The sequence below is a fragment of the Thyridium curvatum genome, assembly GCF_004353045.1.
Source record: "Thyridium curvatum strain D216 chromosome Unknown NODE_18_length_519074_cov_76.432364, whole genome shotgun sequence".
In the NCBI taxonomy this organism is placed as follows: domain Eukaryota; kingdom Fungi; phylum Ascomycota; class Sordariomycetes; order Thyridiales; family Thyridiaceae; genus Thyridium; species Thyridium curvatum.
In genome coordinates, this window is record NW_022156773.1 from 170,902 (window position 1) to 192,572 (window position 21,671).

The following is a 21,671-nucleotide window of genomic DNA, read 5'->3' on the forward strand; positions in this document are numbered from 1 at the left end:
TTGTGATTGACTCTTCACATGATCTAATTTGTCAAGCTATATATCGGCCTGGATAACATTACAGCTTTGCGGTTGCAACACCCTCAGCAGCCGCCTGTCTGCGAAGGATGCGGCGCAGGATCTTTCCAGACGGACTTTTGGGAATGGAGTCAACAAAGACGATCCCGCCTCGAAGCCACTTATATCTGGCCAGTCGGCCCTTCATGAATAGATCCAACTCTTCTGCAAGAGTATCCTCTGGTCCTCCCATTGTACCCTTGGACCTCTGTACGTAAGCCCTGGGAGCCTCTCCTCTGTGACTGTCTGGGACGCCGATTACCGCACAGTCTACTACCGATGGATGCGTGAGTAAGACATTCTCGAGCTCAGCTGGGACGACCTGGAATCCCTAATGGAAAGTTTAGCGGCTATGTAAATATGTGCGTCAGCACACACCATTGGATTACATACCTTAACCTTGATGAGTTCCTTCACCCTGTCTACGATAAAGATATGCTCAGTGTTGCTAGATGACTGCTTGAATAATCCGATGTCGCCAGTCTTCAGCCAGCGCTCATCCCCATCTTCATGGAAAGTTTCCTTTGTGGCGGCATGGTCGCCCAAATAGCCAAGAATGTTGCTAGGGCTTTTGACCCATATCTCGCCCGCCGTGTTTTGTGCCACAATCTCTTTGCCATCTTTGGCAACAAGCTTGACCTCGCAACCAGTAACGACAGAGCCGGAACTGCCCTGCCACGGATCGTGGGCACTGGTATGACACGCGCATGCGGCGACCTCGGTCAAGCCATACGCCTGGCGAAAGATCCAGTGTGGGTACGCCGCGTCAAACCGAGCAATTGTTTCCTGGCTCAGTGGTGCGCCACCGCTGACAACGGTGCAGACACTGGACAAGTCGTATTGCTGCAGAAGGCCTATATTCTTGCTCATGGCCACTATAATAGGTGGGACCAGGTTGAGCGCTTTGATCTTGTATCGTGTAACGCTCTCGAGCAACATGGCCATGTCGAACTTGGGTAGCACGATGATCGAGTCTCCTCTAAATGTGCTGAGATGGCTGATCATGACGACCCCGTAGATGTGAGAGTGTGGTAGAATGCCAAGGACTGTTTCCCGGATGCTGGGTCCACCGCGGCCTTTTTGTTCGAACAAGGTCATCTGAATGACGTTGGCAATGATATTCGCATGTGTTATCATGGCAATTTTCTAGACCAATCAGTAAAGACGAGGTAAAGAACTAGTAGGGGAACCTTACGGGTGGCCCAGACGTCCCGCTGGAGTGAGAGAGGAAAGCAACCTGTTGTTTTGAACGACCAGGGTTCCACTGCAAAGTCTCAATATCTGGCATCGTGGTCCCCTTCTTCATGAGATCTCCGATCGTTGTGAATCTAGCATGATCACCGAGCGCGTCGAGCCCGTTAGGACCCGGCATATCGCAAATGTAAATTCGATACTCCGGAATACCGATTTTCTTTGCCGCTTCTTGTGCGACCTTTACAAGAGGCAATACCGTAATGATGACTTTGGCTCCAGCTGCGTTCAGGTGGTGTGCTAATTCCGCCGCAGTAAAGGCGGAATTGACAGGCGCGCACACTCCGTTCAGTCGATGCACCGCCCATGTCAAAGTTGGGATATCAATCTAGGTTTGTTAACGGCGGTGACGAGTCTAGGGTCACTTGTACTCACGGTATTCAGGGCAAATATTCCCACAACTTTGTCCAGCGCAGAGCCTTCATTCACCTTCCAACCGAGTTCAGAAGCAAGTCCCCTGGCTAGACTCTCTACTCTAGTCTTCAGCTCGCGTGCAGAGACGACGGTCCCCGAGACACCACATATGTAGGGCGGTAAGGAGGTATCAAACGACGCTCGCCCGTACTTTTCGTCGAACATGAACTCAAAGATGGAGGTGTCGGGCACATGGGGCATTGGTGGAACCCAGGATGGTGCGCTGAACACCATGTTTGCTCACTAGTCAAGGGGAAAATAATGTAAAAACGTTCGAATGCTATACTATGGATGTATCTTTGTTTAGTACAACTTCTTCAGTGTAACACGCGCACGAGAGAGCTTCTCATAGATATGTACCTAGACATGCGTCTGAAATCTCCTTTTGGTATTAGCCCTCCGTGAAGCGCTTGTACTCAAATGGGCCACTCGACCTCGGATCAGCCATCCCGCGCGCCTAAGCTCCATGGAAAATGGGGTTACTTCCGAATGTGTGATGTAATGTCGGGGCATTGAGCGACTTGGCTGCGCAATCCCAACAGCTTTGGCCCACTTCCCCAGACTAGGAAACTCATCCTCGGCTGACATGGAGCCTCATCTATTCGCCCTTCTCCACAGTACAAATGGACCTTTGTTCCGATACCCAGCAGCGGAAAACATCCTTAAAACTTGCTAGTGTATCAGTACAGCCCATGATATTTCAGTACACCTCGGTACTAGAGATCACATAAAAGACCAAGCCACTGCTTCACCTATCAAGGCCATAGGTTATCTTTACAGCCATCTTCTCTCTTTGAGAAACACCATACACCCTTCTCATTTTGATTTTCGTACTCAAGATGCCCAACATTACGAAGCTTAAAACTATCAACGCTTGGATTGATGAGGGGGTTGGCATCATCCAAATCAACTACCCCGAAAAGCGCAACACGCTTGGATGGCAGGTTCACCACGACATGCTGAAGGTGCTCGATGAGTACAAGGAGGACAAGAGTGTTGCTTGTGTGCTCTTCTACGGAAACGAGAAGTATTTCAGCTCTGGCTGGGCGCTCGACGTTCTCGAAAGCACCGGCGGCGAGAGCAGACAAGCCTTCTCGGATATTGCTCTCCGGCTCATGATCACCATCTACGATTACAACAAACCAACCATTGCCGCTGTGGCAGGCATGTGCCCCGGTTATGGCATGGATGTTGCCAACATGACGGACATCACCATCGCTTCTCGGAACGCAGCCTTTGCCGCAAGTCAAGTCAAGTACGGACTCAACCCAATGACTCATCCACTATTTCGCAAGATGAATTTCCAACGCGCGAAGCGCCTTCTCTTTACTGGAGATCCTATGGGTGCCGAAGAAGCATATCGGACGGGCCTGGTGGACCAGTTGACTGAAGAGGGGAAACTGTTTGAAAAGTCACTGGAACTGGCCAAGCAGATCGCTGAGCGTGGTTCTGAGCTTGCTATCAACTTGAAAGAGATGGCCTTGCGGGTACCGAATATGGACCACGTCGGTGCTACTTATTATGAGACGCGGTTCACGAACGATTTGCTTGCCCGTCCACTTTTCGCCAAATTGGCTGCTGAGGGCCTCCAAAGGATCAAAGAGAAGCGACCTAAGGCAACCGAGAGGCTAGGCAAGCTGTGATATATAAACGAGAGGAGTAAAGTGCCCTCCGTCACGGCAATAACTATTGACGCATCTAGCACTAATCATTCATCATGGAATTCATAACCTTGCCGTTGTTGTCATCAAGGGTCGAAAGCTTGTTACGTGCTAATGAGATAACATCAATCTTCAAAGCTCGAGTCCTTCCTGATATACCTTTGTCATGTCACCGGGCGATTTGAAAAACGCACTGAGGTCTTTACTACTCTTGTACCTTGTCTGTTTGAGTTATGAAGTGTTCACAAGCTATTTGGTTATCTTCTATGATTCTGTAGACCCAAACGTCGCCGCCCAAGGTTCGTACTTCTCCTCAGCCATGAGGCGCTGCATCTGCCGGCGACGAAGCCCGATATTACCCCCATCAAACAAGGGGTAGCACATGGCGTCGTTCAAAAGGCTTGGGAACGGCATATCCTTGGCGTAAGACTTCATACCAACCGCTTTCATAGCATCAATGACACAGTCGACAGCGCAGTCTGTAGTGTAAATCTTGGTCTGCATAGCAAGCTCAAGCTTCACTTTCCAGTCCACTTTCTCATCGTCCAGGGTATGGACCGCTTTCCACACCAAAAGACGACTGGTCTCGATCCGCATCTTGCAGTCGATGAGCTTATCAGCCACGCTCTGGTGTTGGATGATGGGCACGGAGCCGCCACGGGTATCAGACTTGGCGAACGCAAGCGCTTCGTCGAAGGCTGCGCGCGCTGTGCCGATGGCCATTGCTCCGACGAGGGCTGCCGACATGGTGAACGCTGCTTCTACAATCTCCACCGCCGTGCCAGGACCGCGCAGGAGATTTTTATGGGGAACGTGAAACTCGGTGAAGCGAGTGTGTGGGCCGGAAGTGGCGAGGTGACCTGCAAGCTCCGGCTCCCCTAGGACCTGATATGCTCCTTTTTCATTTTTTGCGATGACCTCTGGCGTGACCAGGAGGATTAGAACAAGCGAAGCTGGATCGACACTGGGATCCTGGGGCGCGGAAGGATCTTCCGAAAGCCTGCACACAACGCATGCAAGATCGGCTCCCTCGTCACCCCAGCCCGCGCTGTTGGAGGTCCAGAGCTGGGAAACTGGTTATTCCAGGTCAATACAAGTGGGTGTTGTGGAACTGCAAACCTTCTCTCCATTGATAATCCATTCGTCTCCGGACCTTCTAGCTGTCGTTTGGAGGCCCTGTCCGCCCTTTTCCAGCCAGTTCGCCGTTCCATTGGGTTCCGAATGCATCAAGCTGGCCAATGGCTCTCCATGCCCAGAGATAAATGGCTTCAGGTACTTTTCCTGCAAGGCAGGTGTGCCGCCGAGGATTAGTGGCAGTAGTCCTAGAGCCGTTGCCACAATTGTGATGGACACTGCAGGTTCAACGGCGAACAGTTCTTCGAGGACGATGGCCGATTCTACAAGACTCCCCATGGTACCCCCTAGTTGAACAGGCACCTGGGACTTGACCAAGCCGTTCTGAACGGCCTGACCGTAGAATGGCCGAGTCGATGCGAAGCGGGCTTTCTGGTCAGGCTGATGGTGATATTCTACAGCTGTCTTCTTGAGAACGTTCAGCGCAAAGGCCCGGGCGTTCCGCCTGGCTTCTGCTTGAGATGGGCTCAGAGTAAAGTCAATCATGATGGACGTTATTGAACAAAGTGAATTTGACAAAGTTGAGATTCATTCTATTATGGCAAACATGGCAATCGGAAGATTGCGTCTTTATATCACAAGTTCTCAGAAGGTAACCTGCCAGATGTTCAATGATACCTCACTTACACCCTCTTGATTATTGGCCAAGTGACCCGATTACTTCTGTCGCACCCCACATGCGAGTTAACCAACCCAATCGCCGCTCCTTTCCCCTCATTATGATGGCTCGGCATTGATAAGGTCGCGTAACAAGCCAATCGGAATAACGCAACAATGAAGCTACTGGGACTGTATCGAAGCAACTCCGCGGGCTGTGGCAACAAGGCTACACAATGATAAATCTACGGGAGCACTTGCTGCTTGAGCAGGATCACAAGAGGGCGCTGCGAATGGTAGGCATTGCAAGCCTAGCGAATGCTATGGGTTGATTCGGTCACAAGTACAGCGAGTCTCTGGGATAGTACATTTGCCTGTGCTGCTTTGGCTCTATCGTCAATCTTGTCGACGTGGGCCTGATATCTATGGTTCTGATGGCTGTTCATTGATGAAATGGTGCAGATTTCGTAACAATTAGGAAAGGAATGATTCAATGCAGTTTCAAGAAGGGAACCACATCTTCACATCTGTCACCGAGTGAGCGCATGCCTGATTTTTGCGTAAACACAATGAACAAGACCGTGGCGATCTTGGGAGCAAATATATTCTTCACCCTAATATGTGATTCGAATAGTCTCCGACGGCATGTGATCATCATCTTGCGGGCCTTGTGGCTAGGCTTCATTCTATGGCTGAGCATGAGCAGGCAAATTTTATCCCTTGGGTGGCCGTGACCACAGCGGCTGCCGTTTTGGGCAATCAAATCCCTGCGACATCGCCTGCTGAGATAGTGTTATTAAAAGATGACAGGGAGCAGTGAGGCCTCGTCTCAAGGTGTACTGGTGAGCTAGATATGGGCATGCCCTGTTGTAATCAAAAGTACTCTTGGCTCTGTCTTTGCTTAAAAACATGGCCAATGTAGATTTGAGCTTGTCAGCTCATGCAATGTTCAGTATAGGCAATTCAGGTGTCATGCAAGGATGCGCCTGTCGCCTAAATCAAAGGACACCCATGGCGAGTGCGAGCTCAGCCTCACAAGTGCTTACGCAGTGGATCACGGATTCATATATGAAATGCCTGGTTCCCAGATTTGGAAGGGAATGTCTCTTTGTTATTTAAAAGTTGAAAGTTGAACTTTGTTCAGCAAACCTCTTCGAACCTGCATCGTGGCCATGAAGTCTTTGCTCTCTCTCACCCTTTGGGCTGCCACGGCCGTCGCCAAGACCGGGCTCTTGATCCCTTTCTACGAATATCCCAACGATGCTTCCAAGGGGGACTGGGACTCCCTCATCTCTGCGATCGATGCGTACCCAAACCTGGACTTCTACGTCATCATTGACAATCAGAGCGGCGCACCCTACGAGGGAGCGAACCCTCCCGATTCCATCAAGGATTGGGCTCAGCGCCTGGGCCAACTGAACGATCCGAAGAGAACCAACTCGTACCCGATAGGATACGTCTACACCACCCAGTCTGCGCGTACCTATGCCGATATCACTCGCGGCATCGACCAGTATGCCAACTGGACCAAGGCCACCGGCTGGGACGGCGTCGACCACGATATTCACGTCGAGGGTATCTTCTTCGACGAGGTCGACACCACGAAGCTGCAGGAGACCAAGACTTTTGCCACTTACGCTAAGTCGGTCTTTCAAGGTCGCGGTGGCCCCGTCGTGCTGAACCCTGGAGGCCTCGTCGCCGCCGGTAGCGAGTCTCTGTTTGATATCGCCGATAGTATTGTGCAGATGGAGACGTGCTACACTACCGCCGAGGGCGCGACCAACCCCGACGGCAAGCCACGCTGCCCCAAGGGCCGGTACGTACCCTTCACCAAGGCGTCACTAGATACCCTTGGCTCCAACGCCGCGAACATCGCCAAGTCCTCGGTTCTCGTCCACGACTTCTACGATTCTTGGAACCCGTACCAGCCCGCGCCCTTGTCTACGCTCGAGGAGGATGTCAAGGCCATCGTGAACAAGGGGGTGCACAGCTTCTATATCTCGCAGCAGGAGTGGCAGGGCGGCTTCATGTCTGAGCCGGCGAGCATATCCAACATCGCTAGACTTGCTGCCGCGGCTCAGGATCTGTAGCGGCGGCCATGCTCGTCTGCCACACTCAAAGTATCGACAGGATTGGGGGCGAAGGACTAAATCATGGCGTACGTAGAAACATGCTCTAGAAAGTTCTAACAAGCGCATGGAATCCCAGTCCCAACGAATCCAAATAAGGTGCCATATTGATGTTGTCGCTAGTGCTCGCAAAAGCGATAAGTCCAGCGCTTCCAGAGCTGGTCTGAATCTTTGTGAAACCGACTTCTCTCGTCCATCAGTCGAAGCCTATGCTCCTTTGCCTCATCTAGACTCATTAGTCCTGGTAATGGCGTTTGATCATTTGATACCATGTCCCATAACTCCCGAGGCAGAGCACTCGGCAGCTGTTCTCCAGCCAATGCATCCCCATACTTCTCCGCCAGCTGTGGATATTTCTTGAGTATTAGATGAAACAATCCTGGAGGCATACTACCCTGGTTAGGGCTCCCCTTTGCGCCGAAGACGGCCTCGGCCCACCAGTCGAGCTGCTGAGGTGGCACATTTGCGGTTGATATTACCCGCCGGTGAGGATCAATAAGCCACAATGCTATAAATCGTCGGTGGCCCGGCCTTGTCTTATCTTTGAGAGAGAAAGAAGAGACTCTGTGTTGACTAAGCACCCACACAAGGTTAGTTAGATATTAGGTCTCGAAAGCAACATCAGAGGGGCGCTTACAAGACGTTTGGAAACGCGAGCAACCTGCCGGGTCGTGTTTCAACCGAACCGAACACTTGTAAAGAGGGGTCACTGCTCATAGATCCCACAAGAGTTCCATAAACTCTCTCTATCCACTCATACTCGTCTTGGCCATAGGAGAACTCGGACTGCTCCGCTTCGCTTGCCATTCGGAACGTCAGATGGCTTTCCATGACGTTCTCGCTGTCAAGGTAATACAAAGCAGTTGCACAGATTCTCTCATTCAGCTGACCCTCAATCTTTTCATAGTATGTCAGCTGAAAGTCAAATTTATATCACCCAACCTGAAAAGACTTACATGCCAACTTCCCAAAGGGAACTGGGGCTTCTCTGGCGTCAATTCTATGCTGGCCATCTTCACAATGACTTGAAGGCCAGTCTCGTTGAATTTCTTCCGCAAATCTAGCTGCGGTGCATAGTCGATATGTTCGAAGTTCTGAGGAAGAGGTAACTCTGCCGGGTCTTTGACTCTTTTCCAGGCGACCTCGCGATGTGCTCGTAATCGTCGCTTTGACTCCCGCCTCTCGCTACGGACTTGGGATGTCTCGTCGTCAAGGTTTGGGAGTTTCTCATCTGTATCCGAATCGATGTCCAAATCCTCGAGATAATCGCCGTGGGACTCATAGGTATAGTCGTAATCGGACTTGTCTTTGTCCTCGAGCTGAAACGTCTTGACGTGTTCTGACTTGATGTTGGGAGTCCAGTGCTTCTCGTCAGAGTTGCTATGGAGACTCAGGTCAGTTTTACCAGTTCTATAATAATGGGTGAGATTTCTGCGGAACTTACTCAGGGCAATCCTTTGGCTTGTCAAGCCGAACGTCGACTCTGCCCGCTTTGTGCGGTTCGTTACCATCAATGTGCAGTGGTAAGCATTGGTTCCAGGCCGGGATAGCTACGTCTATTAGCTCCTCAAGAGCCTTGTAGATTTCGGGATACTTCTCTGGATGCAGGTTGTTGACATAGCTGGTAAACATTACCAACCCGTCATCGTCGAACTTCAAGTTTGCTGGAAGCCATTGATAACTGTCGGACCAGAACTCTTCTGGAATATTCTGCGCTGTGGATGGCATTTCCGCGCCCTTTGGGACTATGACATCTCCTTTGCCCGCCCATTCTTGCACAGCACCTTTCAAGCCAACGATTTCGGCAGGAAAGAAGTGTGAACGACCTAATGGCATTTATGTTAGCATGGATGTCTACATTATTAAGCTTGCTATTGTACATCACCATATACGAATGGATACATGGATGGGTGAACCAGGTCCTGTACCATGTCATTGCTCTGCGGATGCCAGTCGACATTAGACGCTTGATCCGAACGTAATTGGCTGAAGCTTTCGACTAGTCTCTGATGTAACGTAGGTTGAACGACAACGTCCGACTTGACGACTACTCGGCCAGCGGTATCCAACGTAGGTACCAGGCTGGTCTGTTTGAAGTACTCTGCCTTGCATCTCAGTTCCTCAATGCACTGGACAACTCGAGGAACAGGTCATTAGCGACACAGATTAGAAGATACGAGCGGTCGGCTGTAACTCACACACTCAAATACATCCTCGTTAATCATTCTTTCTCGTGGCTTTCTCAATCTGCCCAGATCCTTGTCTTCTAGGATGAGGGCATACAAGTCGTCTTCCGGCTGTGTGACTGCCTCCTTGCGCCACTTTGCGACGATCTCGTCATCAAACACCTTTCTCTCCCAGTCGGCCTTGTCCGTCAACTGGTCCATCAAAGCCATCATGAAGACCTCGCGGACCTGTAACATCTCGGTCACACTGTCGTTATTTGCCCAGTGCGCCCCGATAGGGAATGAGTCCCCATGTTCAATGTTGTCACGAAGAGGGACATTGTATCCCGGATAGGAAGGCTCCATTGCCGCGCGAAGTGATGCACAAACAACAGGACGGACTCTTAGCTTCGGTATTCAAGACCTAGCAGAACGGATGACACAAGTGACAAACCCATAGAAACAGACAGAGGTGCAAGAGATGTCAGATCCTGCCCATCCTTGGACCCACATACTGCGCCTCACAGTGGTGGTCCGGTCCTGGTGGATGAATCGAAACAGTGCTCCGCTCAAATTAGATTGGAAGGCCCCGCTGTTTTGCACCCAGATCTAACAGGAGGATTTCTTGATCCTACTGAATTCACTCATTGCGAGAGTTCTTGACGGTAGAATTACACTGGGTAGTGGGCTTATTTCGTTTATAATTATTTCAGGTGGTCTTGGCAATCTCTACTCTATTCGCCGATATCGCCTACCTCAGCCTTGCTCTCTTTCCCTTTCGTCGGTGTCAAGGGGAACGCATTCGAAATCCAGCAAACTGGTGTCAACATTGGCGCAAGTGTACTACGGAGTCTTGCCGCTAGGAACCTGGACAGTGATGTTCTCAGCCCGGATGTTGTGGCATCTCTGTGAGGAGAGATGGATATGTCAGTCCTCTAGGTCCCATGAACTCCGCTTGACGTTACAGCAGGCTTACATCTGGTGCACTGCAGACTAGTGAACCGGCTTTGGGGTCGTTCTTGGCTGAGGTGTAGCCGTCCATGTTCTTAATTGTGATGTCCTCGATGGTCAGGTTGGCGGGATGCTGCTGGCAAACCGTTTGGTTTTTGGATCCATAGCACTGCGAGATAGTGATCGCATTCTAGGTACCGTAGTTATGGAAAGTGTCATAGGTGACGTTGCGCACTCTTCCAAGGCCACCACCGCTGTTGAGCTGGGTCTGGAAGGTAGTTTGGACACCAGGCCAGACCTTGATCCTTGCACCGTCGCTCGCCTTGGTCATACTGATGTTGTAGATGTAAAGATTCTCGACGATATCGGCCATATTGGCATGCTGACCAAGCGAACCGACACTGGTGCCTATTGAATTAGCAGATCATCCCCGGGACAATCGTCTCAGGTGGGAAGCCTACCGTGGCTGCCAATGCATTCTAAATTTTGGACGACAATGTTGGTGCTGTTGGGCTTGAATGCAACACAGTCTAGTTGCATACTGGGTTAGTATATCGTACAGTGCCACGTTGCTCAGTCATCAGCCGTACCGTCTGTGTTATTTGTAAACAAGTTTTGTATGATCACACGATCCGAACGATAGGTGTCCCATCCATTCGAATTACCGACCCTGTTTTCGTTGATGCTCTACCACACCTAAGTCAGCTGAGAGGTCTGGATATGATTTTGGCGGCGAGAAAAACTCACAAAGGCATGCAGATGCATGTCGCCGACTAGGATGTTGGTGCTACTTGCGATGATGTTGAACCACTGCCTCCATGTCAGTCTTTGCCTTTGATTTCCTTGGGACTGACAAGCTCACCATGGGAGGGTTTCGCATCCCGAGGTGTGACATCGTCGCGCCTTTCATACCATCCCAAACAAATAGCATTGGCCTCCTAAACGTCTTGTTTTTGAAGCCTTCCTCCCAGAACAGCTAGCTTGCCATTGATCGGATCGCCATAGATAGTGACATCTTCGCCTCCCCACGTCCAAAACGCTGACATGTTCTGGAAATCATACTTGAAAGTATGGTCAGCCCAATAGTACACGTCGCTGTCGTCGAGATAGATTTCGCCTGTGATGACCATGTCGATATGTTTGAGAAATATCAGGTCCAGCGGCGAACGGAGACGGTAGGTCTTGTCCAAGAGCACTATGCCCCCATTGTCAATCGTATGCGTAGGATTGCGAACCACTCGAACGTCGATATATTGAAGGTCTCGAGCCCGAGCCTCGTGCGCACCAGGTCGTAATCTTGCGGCGTCATTCCTCTCGGTTCCAGAGCGAGATGAGCCCGCGCCTTGGGAAGCTCCTCTCGCCGCCGGGCTGGAGCGACTTGATCAGCTGCTGGCTTAGCTTGACCTGCCCTGGCGGTAGGCCTTGCTGGGCGCCGGTGTGGTTTGATACGATAGACAAGAGCTGCATCCATATCTGCCCTTGTGTGTCTGGCAGACCTACATACCGGTTGACGCGTAGCTTGATGTTCAGGTCATGTGGTAGACGACCTGCCGTAATATGGTTAGCTGCTTTCCAGTAGTACTATGACGCCTCGATGGACGACTTTCGTGAGTGGTAACGCTGGATGAGGTACCCTGATCGCATACCTCACATGTCCACCAGACGTAGTCCCGTAGGGCCCGCACTCGGTGCCGCCCTACCATCTACTCCACCCCGCCCTGGTTGACCTCGCCCAGCTCATGAAGGAAGCGGTCCGGCAACCCTTGTCCAGCCCGTTCGAGCCGCCATTGGCGGGCGCCTATGCCGCGGTTGACGACGGCAATGGGGTATGGCAGAGACGAATGGGTTATGTTGGGTAGGATTTGAAGGACTATGCTAATTCACCACGACACAACTAGATCTAAAGAAAGCTGTACATACATAGCGATCATGGCTTTCTCCCCCAGACAAAATAGACGGGGAGATAGAGATGAATCGACGGATCCTTCAGATCATTCTTTACCTTGGCAATAAGTACCTGCATTTCTTCCACAGTCCAACCCAGTACTTGTGTAAAAACTCCGGGGGTGTAAGAGTCAACTACTTGGAGCTCTTGAATAGATTGAAATCTCCCAATCTCCTTCAGTTTTGCGTCTTTAGGCCACGCACCTATTGGTACCTGCTCCATTGTTAGCATTTATGTTCAAAGTAATGCAGCTTGTGGAAGATAATACTGACTTTGCGAACTTCTTGTTGGATGTCCACAAATCCTGCATCTCTCAATTTGTCTTTCCATAGCGGCGCAGAATCTAAAGGTTTGCCAAACTTGCCCGCGCCCTCACGCATCATTTTTATCCAGAGCTGGGCACTCGTGGCTTTGTCACCAGTTTGATCATCAGAGACGAAATGTGGATAAATAGCCTGCATCTCAATGTAGCCCCCAGGGGCCAAATGTTGGAACACTTGTTGGAATAGTCGATCGTCGTTGGTGATACATCCTCCCAATTCTCGGGCGTGTATGAAGTCAAACTGTCTGCGATACAACCATTCTGATTCAAAATCATCAACTTCAAATATGCAGTTGGGCGGCGTCCTATAGAATACCCGCTGTTAGCTCCCACGTGGTAGAGGTGTGGTCAGCTCTGTACCATTTAGGTTGTATCGGGCTTAAATCGGTCCCAAGTACTTCGGCAGATGGATGTTCACTAGGTGCCAATGTATCAGAAAGAGACATGCAGTGAATGCATATGAAGCAGCAGTTGTGATATAATCTTACTCTGCAAAGTCCATTGCCCAGATGCCAGTTCCAGTTCCGAGGTCGAGAACACGCTTGAGGTTGTCGCCGATTGGAGCAAGGCATAGCTTTCCGCCAAGTACCAGACGGTATATGTGATGCCCTAGATCCATTCGATCTTGCTCTTCTTCGTCATTTGGCTATTGATAGACCAGTTAGCATTTTGGAGCACTGGTCATGAGTTCTCTTCTGGTACATACCACTAGATAAGCGCCTGCGCGGAATGCATGATATCGGCGACCGTTCTGCTGCATCGTAAGCGCATGGCATGGCAGCACATCTTCTACTAACAAAACCAACCTCATATCTAAATTGAACATCCAGCTATCAATTGCGGGTGGCCAAACATCACTACTAGTCAACATAGAACATACTTGTAGTTTGCAATGCTTGAGGTCAGAGATGACACATAGCTAGCTGACCCTTCTCTAGAAAACCAGTCAGGAAAGATTGGTCAAGGCCGAAACCACCAAAGACTCACGAAGCGTGGTACGCGGAATCGGTGTCGTCCAAGGCAGTCTATTGGAAAATTGTGAATGTTTATCGCGAAGTACGGCGTCAAAGGTGGGCACTCACGTCCGCTTCCAACGGGTTCTCGGCAAATAGAGCTTGCAATTGCGCTGCTGGAGTCTGCAGGTCCTGGCCCTGTTCTTGAACCGTCTCTTCAGCCATGGTTGGTCACGAAAGTGACAATGAAGGGCACTGAGGAATTCATTTTCAGATAACGAATGCTCTCAACTTTTATCCTTTCCCCTCACCTGATGTTCGGCCCGTTTTGAGGGTTACACTCTTTCTCATTTGACAGGTTTACGCGCTGTCGAATGCATGCTTCAACATGGATGGATCATGGGCCAATGAGCCTCCAGCCGGGGCCCATTCCTTGATCCCATTATTGACCTGCCTCCCGCTAGTCTCCGGAATCCCGGATGCACGACCCGCGCCAGATGGAGCGGGGTAATTGCTGAGGGGTTATGCCTAGAAGTGGGATTTCCCTGATGCTGGCGGCTCACCTCTACCATCTCTCACGTCTCGTCTGTCTTGTCTGCAGCTTTGCTCGACAGCGGAGCTTGCAGACAGTCGAAGCGCTTAAAGCCTTACCTATTCATCAGTTGAGCACTTACAAGAAGCACAACATAGGAGCGGTTGCGACGGTGAGAATTCCCAGTGTAGGTCTAGTGAGACCCCAGCCGCTCCTTCGTTGAGCTCGGATGGTCCACAATTGGACCCCGTACCCGAGTCTCACTCAGGGCGACTCAGTTGGGTATCAGTGCTTGCTTGCTTGGCTTGCCTAAGTGGGGGCCGTGATGAGGTTGGGCTACTGTACAAGTAGAAATTCCCTCAGTCAGGCCACTCGCTATCTCACATGCAAGCCATGCAAGCCATGCAAGCCATGGGGTAGAAAAGGCTAGGCTCGCACCACAATTGCACCATCAGTATCGTGGGCCCACATGTCGATACGACTGTCCTACCTGCTCTTCGAGCATGCTCTTGAAGGATCGTTTCTGTTCCAAGGACCTTCTAAAGCATACTGTTAGGTAGTTTATCCGTGTATCTTGCCCTTGGGAACTGACTGCACTCGGCAAGCTGCACAAGGGAAAAAGGGGCCAATTATGTGACTAGAATCGCTGAATAGCATAGCCTGTCGTTATCACGTCGGTACTTTTCAGAGTCTCTTCTGGTAGTGGGGTGAATGGGCTTTCCCCTTCTCTTTCCACTTCCCACGATTCATTCGAGGATGCTTTCTTCATTGGATTCTGTAGATGCACTGCAGTCGCCATACCTGTTGCCTGTGGCTGCTGTCTCCTTGTAGACGGTGTCCTTCCTCCATACTGCAAATCCGGGTCCTTCGTCGATTCTTACCACCGCCGTTGGAGTATGGTTTCGCTCCCTTGGTCGAGGAGGGCTCCGCGTCTCGAGTCATCCCCGCTGTCCTACAGCGACAACTCGCGGTTGCGGGCCTTTGGAAACCATCTAGAGTCTTGTGCCCTTGCAACCGTATCCCATAGCACGTGGTCCAGTGCCTGTTAGCATGGTGGTCGGCTTGTGCTATGTTTGCTTGTCATGTTGGTACCCTCCATTGCCCCTTCTTCCAGCAGTTGTACAAGTAGCAGGTCTTGTCGTTTTGTTTGGCTGCGTCGAGTTCCGTTGGTCACGCATGTCGGGTGCACCCGCAATCGGTAGTGCTTGTTCGTGGGTTTGCCTTCTTGATGTTGGCCTGTTGTGGTGTATTGCACTGCTTTCCCCTTCTTTCCAGACGTCGTTTGTACAATCGGTCATCGATTCGGACTGCAAGAGTCATATCGTGTGCGAATTCTTTCGGTCGGTCCATATTTGGAAAAGTTTGTCTTCCACCTCGAGTTTCAGCCCGTTGTATCTTGCAGGGACACGGCATGGATGACTGCAGTACTCACTTCTCCCTGCTTACCGAATCCCCTCACCTTAACAAGACCAAGCCGAGTATTATGATCGAGAAATGGCTGTTACCGCCACCAGCTTACACCTTATTTAGCAGCTCAAGTAAGCCCTTTGAGCTTCCCTAAGTTTCCTCTGGCATGAGTCTCTCCCATTACCCTTTTTTTGTAGGATGCTTTCCGAGGAACGCCTCTCGTGTCATCTGCCCATCATCTACGAGCGCTTTGTCGCATTCCAAAATGTCCTTGGCTACTTCACAATCCAAGCGTCTTCTGCACCACATGGCCCCCGATTCCTGCGATCATTTAACGAGATTGGAGAGTTCCCTCTTCTCGTAACCAGGCGGCACTTTCGCCTCTTCTTCCTCTAGGACGCGCTTGTAGATATCGAGGTATGTAAAGCATCACTCGGCGAGCTTGGGCGGCTTCCCATCTTGCCACTCCCACTCTTCGTTGAGAGGTCTATCTTGGAGAAGCAACCACGGTGCCGAGCCAAACGACTGGGCGGGCCCGATGTATGACCGCTCAAGGTCCATCACTCCCATGACAGTGAGGTTTTCTTTGCTTCAGACAATTAGATTCGCCAGGCCCAGGTCGTCACAGATCAATTTAAATTTCCCACCATCATACTGCTTGTTCCAAGGTCGGGCAGCAGGGATGCTAGAGCCTTGAGCGCCAGGTATATACTTCTGGCGTCATGCGGACCGTAAATTGAATTCGGCTGGTGAGTGGGCTGCCGGAAGTATCACCGACAAGACGCCACTTCTATCAGACTTGGTTCTCCGGGGCAACCATCTCCTTTCGCAACAATCGGAGGCAGGCCAGTCGGAAACCCGAGACCGCGAACCCACGGGAATTCTCGGCCCAGAACCACTGATAATTCGACGCCCAAAACTCCTAGCATTCCGACACCGAAATTTCCTGACAATCCAAGACCGAGATATTCTAGCAGTTCAAGGCCGAAAGCTCCTAGCATTTCGAGGTGGAGGAAGCCTAGCAGTTCGAGGTCAACAACTGAGAACTTCCAACATTGAAGAAGTGACACAAGAGACGAAAGGGGGACAGAAACTGAAATCTATCACAGGATTCCTGCGTAGGAAGATTGAAAATCTCAGGAAAAAGAGAGAAACAGGATCAAGTTCCTCGGGGTCATGCCCATCGGAATCATCGTCACCGGACGAGTCACTTAGCGAATGATCGCAAAGTCGAGAAGAGAGGGCATGATTAACTTCTACTAACACCAGACACTTTCTAGTCGGAAACATGCGAGATCTATCTTCCTCCGCAAACTCAGGCATTTCAGATCGAGCCGTGGTAGCTTTGGATCAGAATGTCATTTATGGTTCCCAAAGAGCAACCCCTATCTGGAAAAAGACAGATGGATTCTAGGATGTTGCAAGTTGAATGAGAAGTGCATTGAATAATTTGAGTATTTGTGAAACAGTCTGCGACACTAGATATTGAGCGGGGGGGCATGGATTCAAGCCATCACTGCCTCTAACACAATCGTCCATCATCGACGTTGTCCGGTGCTTTTTTTTTTTTTGAGTCTCGACATTGTTGGACTGGTAGCGGAGCCAGGACTTGCCCACAACTTTAGATGCAGGTTCACTAGCTCAGGTATTCGGAGACAGTCTAGCATTCTGCATAAAGGTGAAATGTATTCAAAAGGACGCAGCAGTTCAGGGTTCAAGAGGTTAGCACTAGAATGCTAGTGCTCTCTTCAAATATATGTGCAGCCGCTATCATCTATCTAGGCAGTGGTGCACAATTCGATTAAGAGTGTTTCAATATTGACGTTTTTTTATAGATTGACTAAAGCCTAGGCAAATTCTGTGAAGCGAGGCTGCGAGCTCGAAGGCAAGGTACTTGATATAGTCCCGAACTAAATGCAGTGCAGCATGACGATAGAGTGTGCAACCCAACGCAATCCGCGTTACGGGATGGTCACCAACGCAGTCATGAGAAAAGGGATCAAGTGGTGCGAGGACAGGGCTGGATAATGAGGGATTGGCGTGTTGATTATCCGCCTGGTCCTGAGTGGTGTGAGCTTAAACATTTGTTCTTGTATTATTGTGAGTTGGGGTGGTGCGGGCGAGTGACACTTCATCAGCCATCAGCAAACCCCCCCCGGTCCATATCCAATTTTGTCGAACAATGAGAGAGAAGAAAGCTGACATGCATTTCCCTCAAACCATCGTCAATTATGCGAAGAAGCCCTCCAAACTTTTCTTAAGACACTTCTATAGAGAAATTGGATTAACATTCATCATTTATGATTTGATCCTGGAAGCGTGTGGGAAGGGCGCAGCCAGTGAGTCTTTTTCATTTCTGTGATAGAAAGGCAGTCATATATGGCATTGACAAATGGAAGTTAGAAAAGTCAAATCAGTAATTTAGGTGAGGTAGCTAGTTATAATTGTTCCTCTCCAGAAATTGTGAAGTAGAGGCCAGGCGTCAAACCGATAACACAAGGAAGTCGCCATGGTTTCATACAGGCTGGCCGTTCTGAACAATTTGTCGAGTCCAAGTCCAGACTTGAATGTCATCTGTGATTCTTGTCAAGCCGCTGTTAAGCCACTGGATATTCATTTCCTGTGCGAGCTGCTGCATCCGCGCGTCCACCCCGCCCCGTCGTCCCGGATCGACAGTGATGGCGACAACCCAGCCTGCGGCGTACCATGCGTTGGTGGCCCACGACTGCCTGATATCCGCGCCCATAACTTTCTGAAAATCCTTCTTGACTTCGCCCACAAAGTAATCGAGCTTCCCTTTGCTCAGGCACTTCAACTCGACGAAGTGGTAGTGGGGGTGTCCGTTGTGATCAGTAAAGGAGGATGAGAAGTCGCAGCGCTGCTGGCTGCCCTCGTACATCGCTCGCTCGCGCTCGAAGCTTCCGAATTGCAGCCCGAACTGGTCGTAGCCCTGCATAGTCTGCCTCATCTGCAGTGCCAGTTCGACCTGCGCCCAGACTTCCCATCCGTTCGCAGTATCGAAGATGGCCCGGACCTTGTCAGCCTGGGGCCTCAGAGTAGCTCCAACATGCTGCGTGTAGAAGTCTGTTGCCATCTTCAAACAGACGTCTATAGGATCAAGAGTAAATGAGGATTCGACTTTGGAAGATCGGATACTAGCCCACCCAACTCTGGACGGCTAGTGTGAGTTTTTTTTGTGTCTTGTTCAGACAGCGGGCAGCTGTGCACCATCCCCGCGAGGAGATGAATGTGGTCAGAGGACCTCAGGCAGCTGAGTGAGATGATCAACCCCGCCTTCGTAGAGGAGGGCGGAGGTGGGGGTTTGTCAGGCTCCAATGAAGACTTGCATCAAGGTGCTGTCGGTCTCGATCTTTGCAGAATTTGGTTTTCTCATACGTTTTACTCGGGGTGCAGATTGCTGACGGCGAATTTGTTATTTCCGCCGTTGCGGGTTGTGGCAATGCGTCCTGTTGATCTTTCAGATCCTTCGAAAATAATCAGAGTCCCGGTTTGGGATCTATCTATTGATATGTATAGAATATCTATTGATATGTATAGAAGCGAGCGTATAAGGTGTAAAGGTGCATGTGCAGACTGGAGGTCATCTCTGAGATTGCAAACTTGCTGGCATAGCCTTCCCCTGAATCAATGAACCCCGAGTGCTACAATAGAGTGCGCGCCAGGCTCTAAATCGATGACTAATTTTGGGTTTTAAACAGATCACGTACTAGAAACGTCCTTCATTATGACTCAGATCCGAGTTCCGGTGCTCCTTTAAACCGATAGTTCAAGGAGAGCCATGAATAGCTGTTCGAGGTCCAAGTCAGAACCCTGTCTTTCAGAGTAAACCAAGCTATTAAAAGCCACAACACTTTATCGTATCCTATCAAATGCTAGTGATACAGTGTAAGCCTAACCAGCTCTTTCGAGCTAGTCACGAGAAGGACCAAGTCATTACACGAAGAGAGTTCCGGATGCACAATGGCAAAGAATTAGCGTGTGCACTGTCAACTTGAAAATTATATTGAATTGTTTGTCTGACAAATGTGAAAGTATCACGAGCTCAGATATCTGATCCTGCCTATATGAAAGGGCGAGCTCGGCCCTCAAGCAAAACCACTGCTGACCATCCAAGTTACATCATCGTTGAACGACGTAGCAGAATCAAAAGTATGGACACCACCGTTACTCGCGGCGTAGAGGACATTGCTATAATGGCGCAGATACCGCGTGGGGTAGTTCCATACCCTAATGGAGCTACCCTCGCCGCTAAGACCAGCCTGCGGGCAAAACGTAGTATCCTCGCGGTACTGTTTGCTCCCATCGTTGGCGACGAGCTGTAGCTCAAAGTTGTGGTGCCGTAGGTAGCTGCCAGGCGTGTCCCTCGACTCAAAGGAGAAGCAGGCGCTGTTGCCGAGGCCAGTGCGCACGGTCCAGCTGGCCTGCTGCTTGAGCGCACCGGAGCTGGACGACGTGACAACCTGGGTGTTCACGGCGGATCCCGTGTGTGCCAGGTAGCGCGTGTCGAAGCCGGGCGTCGTGGCGCGCAGGGAGATGGACGACCCGACGCTCAGCGCGGGCCCGCTCGTCATCGAGGTGGTGGCGTATTTAGCCGCAACGATGTCAGCCTGCACCGAGTTCTCGGTCGAGTCGCTGGGGTAGCCGGAGGTCATGACGCCCTCGTAAAAGGTGCCCTGCGCGCCGACGCTGTTGTCGCCGCCGATGCCGAGGATGATGGCACCCTCCTTCTTCATCGGGTTGTAGCCAGACGCGTTAGGGCGGGGGCCGTTGTAGTACGTCGACAGGGAGCCGGAGGCGGCGTTGGCGCCCTTGATCGCCCACTTGTTTGGCCCGCCCTTGAGGACCGCAGTGAGGAACCGGTGCGAGACGGAGGGGTCAGCGGGGTTGTTCTTGGGATTGGCACCCGAGAACAGGCCGTTCTCAAGGTCGGCCATAATCCAGGGACCGCTGCCGGCTCCGGAACCCCACACGGTGTTATCGCCAAAGTAAAGGGCTTCCATGTGGCCGTTGCCGGTGTCACGGCTGTTGGTCTCGGCATTTCCGTAGTCGAAGCAGCAACCACCGTTGTAGTGAGTGCCATCAAAGATCGCATACATGCCCTCCGCCTCGTCCCCCTTAGCTATACCACTCGGGTTGTTGTTGCGGTATCCGGTGCCTGGAGAAACAAAGACCCCATAGGCTTTATGTCCGTTCAGCGTGACAGGGGCGCCTGTGGCACTGGCGAGGTTGTCATAGCCATTGGGCTCTGGGCCCTGGAAGCCACCAGGAGGGGCCTGAGTGAGATGGTTTGCTCTGCCTGACTGGTCATAGATGATGGTGATCAGGCAGGTGGTACCAGCACAGAAGGCGTCCTGTGCGGCGGCATTGGCGACACCTCCGGCGGAAAGGGGCAAGATTGTAGTCGTGCTCCCGTCCGAGCCGCGCTTCACCTGGTACAGGGGACCGGTGTAGGAACTGTAAAGCGCTCGAGTGGTGCTGTGTGCAGCCACGCATGGTGTTCCACCGGAGGCATAGATGTCACAGGGCCCTGCGGCGACCAGTGAGGCCGAAGCAAAAATCCCGAGAGCAGCCACTCTGGCGCGCTGAAATCTCAGCTGGGGAAACATTGCTGATGATTGGAGGCAAAAAAGTGTAGTCAAGGCTAGAGTAGTAGCTGAATTATGATGCCGTGCAACACGAGGCAGCCTTTTACCGGGCTGGACCACTTGGCTGAATGTTGATCATGGTCGGCAGTTGTGTTGGTCAGGTCTCATATTTATATCCGTTATCACATCGTCCTGCTTTTCAACCGGGACAGCCAACAATCCTGGCTCTATAAGCGCTCCTATGCTGTAGTTCCGCGAGCTGCTCATTTCGGATTCGGCTAATGTTTCATTTGTACGCTCCGATTTGTGCGTCTAGAAACTGTGTGCAATCGCCTCACTCCCGATCCAATTAGCGGAATCCGGGGGGAGAGCAACGCTCGGGCGGGGAAGTTCTCGTTGTAACTACAGGGTCGTATTAGCTGAGGGGTTGAACGCCTTTGCCGCCTCCGAGACCCCCGTGCGGAACAAGATGGCTCATGAAGTTACGGCGTCGGTGGCCACCCCGGGAGCAGGTAGTCACATGTGTGCACGGAAACCTGCTTGTGCC

At 51.2% G+C, this 21,671-nt stretch overlaps 9 protein-coding genes across 9 annotated transcripts; 2 read left to right on the top strand and 7 right to left on the bottom strand.

Annotated features, from left to right (window-relative positions):
- Positions 1-58: 58 nt before the first annotated feature.
- E0L32_003945 (uncharacterized protein) lies at positions 59-1,956 on the bottom strand (the record flags this gene model as incomplete). Its single annotated transcript, XM_031138300.1, has 4 exons — positions 59-388; positions 451-1,203; positions 1,253-1,636; positions 1,684-1,956. 4 exons carry the CDS (start codon positions 1,954-1,956, stop codon positions 59-61), a joined length of 1,740 nt encoding a protein of 579 aa, XP_030998007.1.
- Positions 1,957-2,561: 605 nt separating this feature from the next.
- On the top strand, positions 2,562-3,365 carry E0L32_003946 (uncharacterized protein; the record flags this gene model as incomplete). The annotated part of the gene is made up of 1 exon (XM_031138301.1): positions 2,562-3,365. One exon carries the CDS (start codon positions 2,562-2,564, stop codon positions 3,363-3,365), a length of 804 nt encoding a protein of 267 aa, XP_030998008.1.
- A 282-nt stretch (positions 3,366-3,647) lies between these two features.
- On the bottom strand, positions 3,648-5,003 carry E0L32_003947 (uncharacterized protein; the record flags this gene model as incomplete). Its single annotated transcript, XM_031138302.1, has 2 exons — positions 3,648-4,448; positions 4,503-5,003. The coding sequence occupies 2 exons, from the start codon at positions 5,001-5,003 to the stop codon at positions 3,648-3,650; spliced, it is 1,302 nt and encodes a 433-aa protein (XP_030998009.1).
- A 1,283-nt stretch (positions 5,004-6,286) lies between these two features.
- Positions 6,287-7,204, top strand: E0L32_003948 (uncharacterized protein; the record flags this gene model as incomplete). The annotated part of the gene is made up of 1 exon (XM_031138303.1): positions 6,287-7,204. One exon carries the CDS (start codon positions 6,287-6,289, stop codon positions 7,202-7,204), a length of 918 nt encoding a protein of 305 aa, XP_030998010.1.
- Positions 7,205-7,876: 672 nt separating this feature from the next.
- On the bottom strand, positions 7,877-9,774 carry E0L32_003949 (uncharacterized protein; the record flags this gene model as incomplete). The annotated part of the gene is made up of 5 exons (XM_031138305.1): positions 7,877-8,140; positions 8,200-8,623; positions 8,688-9,069; positions 9,146-9,242; positions 9,442-9,774. 5 exons carry the CDS (start codon positions 9,772-9,774, stop codon positions 7,877-7,879), a joined length of 1,500 nt encoding a protein of 499 aa, XP_030998011.1.
- Positions 9,775-10,251: 477 nt separating this feature from the next.
- E0L32_003950 (uncharacterized protein) lies at positions 10,252-10,899 on the bottom strand (the record flags this gene model as incomplete). Its single annotated transcript, XM_031138306.1, has 4 exons — positions 10,252-10,314; positions 10,385-10,549; positions 10,595-10,767; positions 10,821-10,899. 4 exons carry the CDS (start codon positions 10,897-10,899, stop codon positions 10,252-10,254), a joined length of 480 nt encoding a protein of 159 aa, XP_030998012.1.
- A 398-nt stretch (positions 10,900-11,297) lies between these two features.
- On the bottom strand, positions 11,298-13,804 carry E0L32_003951 (uncharacterized protein; the record flags this gene model as incomplete). The annotated part of the gene is made up of 10 exons (XM_031138307.1): positions 11,298-11,727; positions 11,864-11,906; positions 12,508-12,517; positions 12,577-12,931; positions 13,115-13,272; positions 13,333-13,380; positions 13,433-13,439; positions 13,507-13,560; positions 13,614-13,651; positions 13,709-13,804. 10 exons carry the CDS (start codon positions 13,802-13,804, stop codon positions 11,298-11,300), a joined length of 1,239 nt encoding a protein of 412 aa, XP_030998013.1.
- A 4,229-nt stretch (positions 13,805-18,033) lies between these two features.
- On the bottom strand, positions 18,034-18,612 carry E0L32_003952 (uncharacterized protein; the record flags this gene model as incomplete). The annotated part of the gene is made up of 1 exon (XM_031138308.1): positions 18,034-18,612. The coding sequence occupies one exon, from the start codon at positions 18,610-18,612 to the stop codon at positions 18,034-18,036; it is 579 nt and encodes a 192-aa protein (XP_030998014.1).
- Positions 18,613-19,624: 1,012 nt separating this feature from the next.
- Positions 19,625-21,145, bottom strand: E0L32_003953 (uncharacterized protein; the record flags this gene model as incomplete). The annotated part of the gene is made up of 1 exon (XM_031138309.1): positions 19,625-21,145. One exon carries the CDS (start codon positions 21,143-21,145, stop codon positions 19,625-19,627), a length of 1,521 nt encoding a protein of 506 aa, XP_030998015.1.
- Between the last annotated feature and the right edge of the window lie 526 nt (positions 21,146-21,671).